Raw genomic sequence first — 12,610 nt, 5'->3', positions numbered from 1 at the left:
TATTTATTTATTTTTAGACAGAGAGGAAGGGAGGGAGCAAGCGAGGGAGAAAAACATTAATATGTGATTGCAGCTTGCTCGCCCCGTCCTGGGGACCTGGCGCACAATCCAGGCATGTGCAAACCCTTTGGTTTGCAGGCCGGCACTCAATCCACTGAGCCACACCAGCCAGGGCACATTTTACTGATCTTATTTGGAAGAAATAAAGCACTTTGCAAAGATTTTTGTTAGAGAGATAAGGGCAAAACTATATTAAAAATAATGACTGAATTTGAAATAATATTCTTAAAAATGAAAAACGAATCTCTTTATTCATATCTTTTAGTTATTTCAGCATTTGTATAAGTGTGTGTCAGGTAGACAGGCAGACATGGTAAATCCTGAAACAAACTCAGAAATCCCAAGTGTGGTATATTGTGCTATTTCTAACTGAAATGTTTTGGACAAAATCTGTGAGCTTTTTGGATTCTTAGTTTTCCCCTATTAGATGTAAGTTCCAGAAGAGCAAGAATTTGTGTTCAATTAGGGAAACAGACAAATAACAAGCAGTATGTCATGAAGTAGGTGCTCAGTAAGTATTTACTGAAGTAATGAATATGTAAACTGAGGATAATACCTCCACCTTTTTGGGTGCTAATTAAAAAAGATAATATATAATGTAGTTACCGAAATTTATAATAATATTTAAACTTGAGAAATGCTTAGTTTGTTAGAATTATTAGTACTCAGTACAGGTCATAGCATTTTAAAAACTAAGTCTGGCCTTTTTAATATAATTATTAGCACATATTTAGAAATGACATTCACTGAGGTAAAAATTCTTATTAAGATTTACTACCAATTTAGGAACAAATTTCTACTTGTAATTATAATGTTTTGGTCTATAAGTATTAGCCAAAGTTTGTATTTTGCTTGTGTTGGTTATATCTTTTTGGTTTAAAAATAATGAGGAGGGTAAGGTGGTAATACTGTTATATTTTTAATCCATAGTGTGTTTTTATGTTTATTGTTGCTCACCTCTTAACTGCAATGTATTTTATTATACTTGAAAATTTTTATTTAGTTACACCATTCCAGAAGATGGAGATATTTTGAAATTTAACTCGAAATTTGAATCTGGGAATCTGCGCAAAGTAATTCAAATTAGGAAGTAAGTCATTTAAAATTTTCTCATTTTGTATGTGCACTGACACTTTTTTCATTTTCATCAGATTTCTTTATTTTCTATTTTCAGAAACGAGTATGATCTTATTCTGAACTCGGATATAAACAGTAATCATTATCACCAGTGGTTTTACTTCGAAGTCAGCGGAATGCGGCCATGTGTTGCTTACAGGTTTAACATCATTAACTGCGAAAAGTCCAACAGCCAGTTTAACTATGGTAAGGCAATTTTGTTTCCTAAGTTGGAGGACATAGAAGTATTACATCTGTAGGACAGAAATTTTTTGGAAAAAAATTACTAACTTTTAACAAAAAGTTTGTGTTCTTTTGTTTTCTTTGGTTCTCAAAATTCAAATATTTGTTATGCAAAATTTGAAATAAACTAAGCTTTGCTTTGTTAGTAAAGAGAGTTACCTTTGTAGGCAAGCCTTTTGAAATGTGTTAAGTGTGGTTGATTTCATCCAAAATGAATACCACTAAAAATTTATTATGTATGCTGCTTAAAATCAAGTCATTCATGTCAGTTCACGTAGAAGAGAATTGCATAAGGCAGTCTTTTTAAACTTTGTATTTTGAATGGATTCATAGAAAGTTAAAACACTGTGGAAGTTGTAGAAATGTTCCAAGGCCTCTTCTCTAAGAGTTCTCCAGTGATAACATCATACATGACTGTGGTCTGATACCACAGCCAGCATTTGACGTTGGTGCCGTGTGGGTGCGTGATTCTGTGCCACTGGGTCACCTTTATAGATTCTTGTAACTGCTGCCACAGTCAAGATACAGAATACTTCCATTGCCACCAAGCCTTGTGCTGCTCCTTTAAAGTTCACCATTCAGTATGATGTTAGCTGCAGTTTTCTGTGAATTTTTAAATCTAGTTGAGGAAGTTTCTTTTCAATACTAGTGTTCTGAGACTTTATTGTGAATGAATACTAAATTTTGTCATATACTTGTCTGCATCAATTTAATTGGGTCATGTGATTTTTCTTCTTTAGCCTGTTAATATATCACATTGATTTTTGAATATTGAACCATTCTTTTTTATCTATGTAATAGACCACACTTGGTTACTGTATATAACTGCTAATATTTTGTTAAGAATTTTTGTATTTATTTTCAAGAGCAATATTGAGCAATTGGTTTTCTTTTTTTCTTTTTTTTTCTTTTTTTAAATGTGTCTGGTTTTGGTGTATCATGGTAGTACTGAGCTTGTAATAGTGGTTGGGAAATGTTCCCTCCTCTCAGTTTCTGGAAGAGCTTGTAGAAATTTGGTGTTGATTCTTAAACATTTGGTGGAGTTGTCTGGTGAAATTATTTGCACCTGAAGATTTCTGGTTTTGGTAGTCTTTTAAATAAGAAATTCAGTTTCTTTAATAGTTTAGGGTTATTCACATTATCTATTTTATCCTGAGTGAATTGTGGTAGTTTGTGCTTTTTTAGCTTTTTAGGAATTGATCCATTTCTTCTCAAGTGTCAAATACGTGGAGAGTTGTTCTGAGTTCTCTCTTATGGTCCTTTTGACATCTGCAGGGTCTTCAGTGACATCCCGTGTTTCATTCCTAACAATGGTGATTTGTGCCTTCTCTTTGTTTTTCTTTGCCAGCCCTGCTACTGGCTTGTCAATTTTATTGACATTTATAAAGAAATAGATTTTTTTCATTGGCTTTCTTTATTGTTTTTCTCATGAGACAATTTTTTAAAACTCTGGTGTTCTACCAGCAAAATTATTAAATTTATAGTCTCATTTAAGTCTATGTATTTAGCACTTAAATAAATATAAAACTGAGAGTTATTTGTCACACACCAGTCTTTATAGTCAAATATTAAGTCAGTGGAAAATAATATAATTATATAAACTTAAAATCAGTAATTTAAAATTGAAACATCAATTTTCAAATATTTAATCTCATAATTTTTGGGTAAAAGAAAAGAATTCTTTTTCTGGCATCAAAAACCCACTTACATTGGGGATTGAGGGAAAACAGATATGTTATGTATGATAAGTTTCAAAATCTCAGCAGTCTCAGGTTTGTTGTAATGATGAAAAGGTTTTTTTTCTTTTTTAGTCCTCATCTGAGGACATATTTTTTTTCATTGCTTTTGGAGAGAGAGGGAAGAAGAAGGGAGAGAGAGAAACATGGACTGACTGCCTCTCTCCCATATGCACCTGGACCTGGGTTCGAATCTGCAACCTTTGGGTTACAGGGCACTCCGACCAACTGACCCACGTCACCAGAGCAGGATGAAAAGCTGTTCTGAACAGCTAAGGCATGAGACACTGTGTTATCTGTTCTCAGCTATTAAAAGCATGCATATGATTATGCTCTTTACAGGGGCATTTCTGAGAATTGAAGCTTTCAGGAGTTGAAGAGGTTGTTCCCAATTTGCCATTATTTATGTGGAAAATAGAAAATCGTATCCTCTAGATAATTACTTTATATGTATGACATCAAAACTTTAGTCAGATTCACTAATTTAACGTAATTGTAGAAAGATTAGGTAGCATATCTGGTTTAGTTATAAACATTTTAAAAAGTTTTTTTAATAGTTATTTTTATTGTATTTTTTCTTTAGCATTTATTCCTCTTTACTCCCTTCCACCTCCAACCACTCCCGCCCCACACTCACCACACCACTGTCCAAGTCCACAAGCCTTTTCCTTTTTTGTTCGACCCTTCCACCCTTCCCCCAGTTGTCAGCCTGCTCTCTATTGAGGAGTCTGTCTCTGTTTAACATTTTTAAAGGTTTTAAAAATGTTTTAAGTAATCTAATTTTAAAGATTCAGTGGTTTTACTGATTTGCATGAATAGTGATATGACTAATTTTTATGATTATTTTGCATTCTTTATTTTTGATTTTTAAATATAACTGCTAATCATTGAGTGTCATATTTCTTAGAAACATTTGTTTGTAGACCTTAAATGTTCATATAACTTTAAATATTACCTTAATTGACTCATTGAGTACCCAAACAAGTAAAGATTCTTGTGTTTTCCCTGTTTAACTTGGAAGTATAATGTTGTTATACTTAATATTTTAGAGGAGAAAAAGACAATTGAGTAAAATAATTGTATTTGCATTTTGAGTACTCCTTAAGCATAAATATAAAGGCATATTTATTGCTGAAAAGATAATCAGTAAAATTTTCAAATTGTAGTGATAACTACAAATTAGTGGTAACTACAAATCAGTAGATGGTGTTTTTACTAATTATATGTATACACTTTTATAAAATAATACTCAGCACTTTAAATTTCATTAAATATTTCAGTTTTTTAAATTAAAAGCATACATTTTGGAATGCTTTCTATTTTGAAAAAACTTGTACCTCCATATTATAAATAAAACAATCTCCTCACTTAGTGCTGTTCTGAACATAAAGTGAATATAATTCTACAACTAAAACTCAAAGCAATGAGACAGATGGCTATTTATTTTAAAAAATGTCTCCTCCTTCCTACCTACCGCTTGTCCTCTGGATGTTCTTATATGTGTATCACATTTTCCAAAATCACTTTGTGGAGAATTTGGAAAACAGATTCGTGTTAAGAAGAAAATTAAAACTATCAACAGTGCATTAATTTAATCACTTTAACATTTGTTTTCTTTCAGTCTTTTTTTTATAATGCAATATGTGATTTCTACATATACACAGTATATATTTACTTGAAAAACATGAGGCTCATGACCTATGCAGTTTCATAATTTGTATTTTAACCAAACATATTGTCAACATTTTTCTGAGCATTGAATATATGTCTGAAACAGTTTAATGCACATTCTATGGAGGTACTGTAACTTATTTATCCAAACCTTTCTTTGTTGGAAATTTGAGTTGTTTTTAGTTACACTATTTTCTATCTTAAACAATGCTGAGATAAACATTTAACTAAATATTTGTGTAGATAATTACTTAGTTACAAATTCACAGAAGTGGAATTTTTTAGTCTACTAGCTGTAAATGTGTTTCCTTTTTCTGATTATGAAACAATGGATCTTTAATATAGGAAACTTGGTAAATGAAAAACAGTTTAAAGGACTCAAAGGAAGGAAAGATAAGAGAAAATCTACTGTTTAGTATTATTTTCTATCCTTAAAATATTCATATTCACATAATTTTAAATTTAAATTTTACCCTTTTACAAGTTTGGGATTACAATATTAAATCTTCTTTGTAAACTATATTTTTACCACACAATATCTAAAAATATTTCCCATGCTATTTTTAGCAACATTATTACTAATATCTGTACAATATTGTATTGAGTAATGTACAGTAATTACTTAAATAATAATTTGATGGGAATTTCTTTTTCAACTTTTCAAAATTACAAGTTCTGCATTCAATATTTGTAATTTTTGCTTTTGCATATGCTTCTGGTTATTTTTTTTTGTCATAAATTCCTCTAAGAAGTTCTAAAAAAAAATGAACGTATGTTGCTGAAGACTAGGGAAGATGGGAACTTGCAGTGCTGGTGGGAGCGTTAAACTAGTTCAGTCTTTTTTGAAGTGCACTTGATAGTGTGCCTTCAGTGTTTATACTTACCTTAATCCATCCTGGATTTATTTTGGTATATTTAGTGAATTGGGATCTAACTTAATCATACTATTAGTAGTTAAACTGAACTCATTCTTTCTCCAAAGAGCTTTAAAATGTTTTTTGATGAATTTGTTGAGTAATTTGTCAAACATTCACATTTATAACTGATTTGCAACTCCGTGTCTGACCCACTAGTAAAAGCAGGGCGGGAAACCTGGAAGACGTGGTACATTGTTGCTCTCTGTTGTAGCTGTTATAGGGAATGGTCAGGTTAGTGAAAACATTAGGTTAGATTAGGACCTGGTTGGAAAGGTATCACTGTTACTTATAGTCCCTGACTTTTTGAATTTGGGTTGAACTATTCAGACCTCTTATCCATACATATGTTCCCCTTGTACTGAAACACAGTTCTCAGACACTGTGGTCTTAGCTGTACACTAGTATTTGTTTGGTGGCTCTTTGTTGCTGTAGCACCTCTTGATTATTCTGACTGTTAGTCTCGTGTAACATCCTTGTTGTAAAGTATTAAAGCACTTTGGTTTTTAAATTATTTTGACTTTATAATATAGTTTACATCCTGTAATCTTTTTCAAACACAATTTAAAAATTTTCTCTACTGTTTTATTTTTTGTAGTTTATTCTGAATAATTCAGAATAAATGTTTCAAGTGCTCCCCCCCCCGCCAGTTCCCTTGTATTAAACTTGTAGGATAATTTGGGAGAAATTGAAGTTTTATTGTATTAAGTCGAGACATAGGGAATAATTTTGTTTATTCAAATTTTTTATTCCATTACCTAAGTTTTTAGTTCTATACATTTTTGTAAGTTCTATATACCACATTTTGCTATGTATAATGTACTCCTGTGTATTATACACACCCATGTTTTTGGCCCAAACTTTCAGGAAAAAAATCTTTCATTTTAATTTTTTAATTCAGTTATTTAATTTATATTTAGATACTTGATTTTTGTATTACAAAGGAATTTTAAAGTAGTTAGTTACACTTTTAAGTCGTAAGCATAAATAAAAGAATTAATGTTTATACAGATACAGAATTAGTACTACCCATGTGTAATGCACATTCTTATTTTTCCCTCAAGAATTTAGGCAGAAAAGTGCGGATTATACATGGCAAAATACTGTATTTGTATTACCTTCACTCATAAATATTTTATGTATTTTTGTTTCTGTTGTGAAAGAGTGCTCCTATCTATTTTCTTTTTTTTATTTTCAAAATTATTTATAATTATGGAAGCTCTTGATATTTGTATGTTTACTTGAAAATCAACCTCCTGACTGAACTTTTTCCCATATTTCCATAGTTGATACTTTGGATTTTGTTGGTAGGTTCCTGTAATTTCTCCCTATCTATAGTGCGCACCTCTCATTTTTCATTGCGTTTGGATAAAACTTTGAGAATGTTTAAAATAAAAAAGAGACATCAGGTATCCTTGTTTTATTTTGACCTTAGTGTGAATGCACTAGTATTTACATTAAGTATGTTAGCCCTTGTTTTGAGATACATACTCTTGTAGTAAAGACTTTCTATTTATTTTTAAAAATCAGAATTTTTTTTTCGTATTTAATAAATATAATGCTTTGACCTGTTATTGTGCTGTAGTATATTAATAATGTTCCTAATATTAAGCTATATTTGGGTTTCAGAAATAAGTCCACTTTGTCATGTAAATTAATCTTTTAATATAGAACTAGTTTTGATTTGTTAGTATTTTGTTTAAAGGTTTTACATCATTGGTCATAGTGAGGCAAGTCACTTCCCTTTCGGGAGAGCCACCCTTGCCCACTGAGAAAGCTGAAGAGGCTTGTGTTTCCTCACCCTGTGTTCTGGAGGAGTTTAAATCGCGTTTACATGTTTTCATGGAATTTGGAGAGAGCCCAGCTCTAAATCTGCCTGATTGTATGTCCTTTTCTGGGTGGGAGAGGAAGTGTCTGGATAACTTTTTCAGTTTTCTGTGACTCAGTAGTCTAGTTTTCTATTTCAAACTGAGGCAATTTTGAAAATTTCTATTTTCTTATGTGACATTTAGATTTTTTAAATTCACTAGCAGAGATTTCTATATGATGACTACAATATGTGTACTTCCTTATTCCCTTGCTTGTTTTTGCTTTTTTTTTTTTTTCGGTGTGTGCTTAAAAATAATTTGTTTTATTTTTTATTTTAAAACCCTGGCTTTTGGTTTTATTCATTATTTCCTTTAAAAGTATTTTTTAATTTATTAACTTCCCTCTTTAGTTTTTTTCTCTTTCCAACTTCTAGTTTATTTACTTAAATTTATTTCAGTTTAATGGTTAAACATTGAGATTTTGATTTTGCTCTTGACAGTAACTTAATTCTCTACCTACCCCCTGCCCCCCCCCCCCACTTCTCCAGATCCGAAGAACTCCTTATTTTCTAGGTTACCTCTAATTATTATGTATTTTTGGCATCTTTTTTTACTCAGTTATTTAGGAAAGGGGTTTTTTCCAGTTGGTTAAATTATTTTGGTTAAATTTGTTCTCATTTCTTTCAGATTTCATCAGTTTTGTTCACAGGCATGTAAAATTTATGATTTAGGATTTTTTAGGATTAATATCTGGTTAGTTTTTGTTTCATGAGCACTTAGGAAATAATATGTATTCTTGGTTGGCAGTATAATATATATTGTGAATTTATTGTTATAGATCTGTTTATTCAGTTTTCTGTATTCTTATTTTTTACCTTCTCTGTCTGCCTAAGACCTTAAAAGAAATTAGTTTTTCAGTTCTGATGTGTTTCTGCCAAGTCCTCATTAAAAATTTTTTTTTTCTGTTTTAATGCAGAGTTATTGACACACAGTTTTACACTTTTCCCTATTATTTTTGTGTATACCCTTTAACAATATAAAATCACCATATTCCATTGAGTAATTTTGCCCTAAATTTTTTTATACTCTTTTATTTGGATTTGCTTAATATATTTGTATCTTGTTTCTTGAAAATAGAGATTGCATTTTGTTGTTTGACCCTTATCTTTTAATATGTGGTTTTTAACCTATTAAAATTCTTTTATAATGATACTTGTTTTTTTTGCTTTCTGTTTTTTTTCATTTTATTGTTTCTTTATCTGTTGTTCTTGAAGGGACTTCAGGGTTGTAGCACAGGAGCCCCCAAACGGGGAGCTGCTTAAGTGTTTTGATGTTCCGAAAAAAACCACCCTGGCGATGTGGACATGCCGCTTATTACTCACGTTCCAGGGGAGCGCACCGATGGCGGCGGGGTGGTGTGAGAGAGACCGCACCTCCTCCAGTGTGAGGCTCACGATAAGGGGTCCCAGACAAAGGCAGCCCCGGTCCAGGTTGCACAAACCTATGTGTGGCCTGCAGCTACATTACCTCAGTGTGTCCCTGCAGATGGAAAAGGTCAAGAAACAGTTACAGGGAAGATGCTGCTCCCAAAAGGAGATAAGGAGGGAGTTAACAATGTATTCCCCAAACAGTGCACATTCCTTCTGGCCAGAGCCTCTCTGATTAGGCCTCAGTCATTGAATGGGGGCCATGTATTGACCCCACAAAGATGTGGTGCAACACTTCTTTTAGTTGTGGGGAGCTAAATATGTACCGTATTTTTAGGACTATAAGACGCACCTAGGTTTTAGAGAAGGAAAGTAAGAAAAAAAATTTTGCAGTAAAAAATATACAATATTTAATAACCTGTGACCCTGCTCCTCTCCCCCCTGCCCCGGAGAGCCAGGACCCCTTTGGACTATAAGATGCAACTCCTATTTCCTCCCATATTTTGGGGGTGGTGCATCTTATAGTCCAAAAAATATGGGTATATAAAAATAGATCATGAGGCATATTCTACATTGGATTTTTCTCAGTCTTGTTCCATCTGCCTTAAATTTAGTATAGTTTCTCCCAGATTTTGACAAGAAGTTGACTTTTGAATTTCCTTTTTCTTTCCACACATTTGTAAATACTTAACTAGGAAATTGGTAAAAGTTGTAGAAGGAGCTGTTTGGTAGATGTATTTTTTTAAATGAAACTATCATAAGATTTAAGTTCATACAACATAAAACAGATTTTGGTTTGTCTTAACATAAGAGTTGGAAGACAGAAGGGACCAATATTTTAGCAAACTAGAATTAAAGATTTCAAGAAATTATAACTAGTTCTAGGGTTAATGTTACTGTCATGAGACACGTTGGAGAAGGTACTGATCAAACATATTTGTAGTAGAACTTCTTCAGCTGGAAGGATTTTTAAATTGCCATACATGATTGAAATCAGGAAATAACTAATTGTCTGTATTTTTTTTCCTTTTCCCTCGTTGGGACATACTGGTTGGGCAGTGTTTAATAATATTTAGTGTTGGGCTTTAGCAAAGGTGCCCCCAAAAGGTCTTGTTCTTTGGCAATGCCCCTCAAAAGAGGATGAATTACTGTTGCTTTTGTTTCCAAGGTTGTCTTTCCTTGGGGATTTTTTAGGATATTCTATTAAATACTTAGCAGTTTTTTTTAAAATGAATGAATGATCATATTTGTGAATTTATGTTTGAAAATTTATGTCACTGTGTAATAGTGCTTATCTGTTGTTAACTCATTATCTCTCATTACTTGAAAGGGGTTTGCTCAAATTACCACCAGGTGGCGGTCTTGCATTTTAGTTAAACTAAAGAGCTTTTATCACAGACTTCCTCTCAGGCACTCTTGCCGTCTTTCCCTCCCATTCCCTTTACCGCATCCACTGTCTTCCATATATATGAGGATTTTAAACCACCTTCACAGATAAAATTGAACATTTGTGGAACCAGGCAACAAAGTAGAATTTTTCAGTCTAGTATGTTGCGTTCCCAGTTTACCCACATTAGTTAATTCCATACTTTGAAGCTGAGCTATCTCTTGACTAAGGAAGTCTTCCGTGACTCTCCAGACTGGATTAGTTCCCTTGATAAATGTTCCTTGTAATTCTTTTTGTTTTAGGTACTCTTTAAAGCTTTATGTTGTTTTTGTGTGTAGTTGATTAATACCTTCCCTGCCAACCCTCACCACTTTCTGTAAATTTCCTGAGATCAGGGAAGTGTGTCTATTGCTGACCACTGTATTTATAGCACAGCATTTAATACATGTTCAGTAAATATTAAATGAATGAGGCAATGGATGGATGAAGTATGAAGAAGATCCCATTAGGAACATAAGATGAACATGCATAAAGTATATGTCAAGAAGACTCTAGTTTATTTTATGATCAACTTCTCTAAATATTTTATTTTGAAATAATTTTAAACTTAACAGAAAAATTATATCCCTTATTTATAGGTTGAACATCTAAAATGGTGCCCCATCACCCTAGAATTCTTCCAGTGTATTTTCTACAGATAATGGCATTTTTCTGTGCAAATACAGCACAACTGTTAACATCAGAAAATTATCATTGATACATGAATTACATCTAGCCCTTTGACACCCAGCCTCCCACCCCCACTTAAGTTTCACCTGTTTTTTCAGTAATGTCCATAATAGCAAGAGGATTCAGCTCAAAATACATTATATATAAGTTTTTTTAGACTACTTTAGTCAGGAACAGTTTTGCAGTAGTTAATGTTCATGACCTTGACACCTGAAAATTATAAGACCCTTATTGTAAAATGGGCCTTAATTTGGAGTTGTTTCATGCCCCTCGTGATTTGATTTGTTAGGCATCTGTGGCAGAAGTATCACGGAAGTGAGGTGTTCTGGTGACACAGGATTTTGTTTGTCCTGTTACGACTCGTAATAATTTGTTACTTAAGTTGGTGTTTGCTAGTCTTTTCCATTGTATAGTTATTTGTTTTCTCTTTGTAGTTAGTATTTTGTGTAGAGGTACTTTGAAACCATGTACATACCTTGTTTCTTCTCAAGCTTTCAGGATGTTACTGTCAGTGTAGGACTGTTTTCCTATTTTACTCAGTTGGTCATAATTTGTTGCTGTCATTATTTGTCTGACACTCCGATTGCCCAAGATTTAGCCAGTGGGTTTCAAGCGGCTGCCATTGTTGTCCCCAAGATTGGATCTTCCTATTTTTAGTATACATCTTTGCTGTCCTACAAGCCGTATTAGCAACACGTATTTTTCCTCTATAGGGTCACTGAGCCCAGAAAACATATGCAGCCTGTGATAGGTGCCTTCAGGTTATTCATGCTCCATTAAAATTTTTCTCGTCCCTCTTATCTGTTAATGAGGGTATTGGCTTCAACTTGAAAATTTTGTGAATCAGTGATTCATACATACTGCATTGATGATTAGGGCCCAAAATACATTCTGTCTGTCTTTTTAGTTGCATCTGTTATACAACGTTGGGTTTTACTTGGTATTATTAGAGGCACTGTCATTGGATGTTGGCTTCACTGGGGCGATTTAATATTTTGACTGTCTACATTCAGATGACCAGAGGGACAGTTCTTAGTATATTTGTTTTGTGTACATAAAGGTTTTATCCTTGGCTAATGACTACTAAATCATTACTCAACATAGCCTGTCTATATCCCTTTGAATAGACTGTGGTTTATTCAGTTTCAGTTACCTCATTTGATTGATTCTTATTGGGGCGACCTATTTTGTTCATATGGTTTTTAGTACAGTCAGAATTCGTAACTACAGCTCCCTTCACTGTCCAAAATTAACTATCATTTAAAAAGTAATGTAAAAATACATGGTCTTTTATAAAAGTAGAACACTTTAGATAAATGTACTGTGCCCTTTGACCTCAGCCTGAACCTTGTTCTACCTTACTATTATTAACCACTGTTGTGAGTTTTGTGTGTCTGGAGGAGGTTAAAGTTTGAAATGGCTCACTGAGTCCTAGGAAGAAATAAGAAACACAGGAATCTTTTTTTAAAAAAGATTTTACTTATTTATTTTTAGAGACAAGGGTAAGGAGGGAGAAAGA

General features: G+C 32.9%; 1 protein-coding gene across 10 annotated transcripts in view; it reads left to right on the top strand.

Moving 5' to 3' along the window:
• AGTPBP1 (ATP/GTP binding protein 1) overlaps window positions 1–12,610 on the top strand; it is a 138,683-nt gene that overhangs the window by 87,535 nt on the left and 38,538 nt on the right. For all 10 annotated transcript variants that reach the window (XM_036021798.1, XM_036021797.1, XM_036021799.1 and 7 more), the window contains 2 exons: window positions 1,064–1,150; window positions 1,235–1,383. In XM_036021798.1, coding sequence (XP_035877691.1) covers window positions 1,064–1,150; window positions 1,235–1,383 — 236 coding nt within the window. The remainder of the gene's footprint in view (window positions 1–1,063; window positions 1,151–1,234; window positions 1,384–12,610) is intronic.

This window comes from Phyllostomus discolor, chromosome 3 (assembly GCF_004126475.2).
Source record: "Phyllostomus discolor isolate MPI-MPIP mPhyDis1 chromosome 3, mPhyDis1.pri.v3, whole genome shotgun sequence".
NCBI lineage: Eukaryota > Metazoa > Chordata > Mammalia > Chiroptera > Phyllostomidae > Phyllostomus > Phyllostomus discolor.
This window is presented reverse-complemented; position numbering and strand designations above follow the sequence as displayed.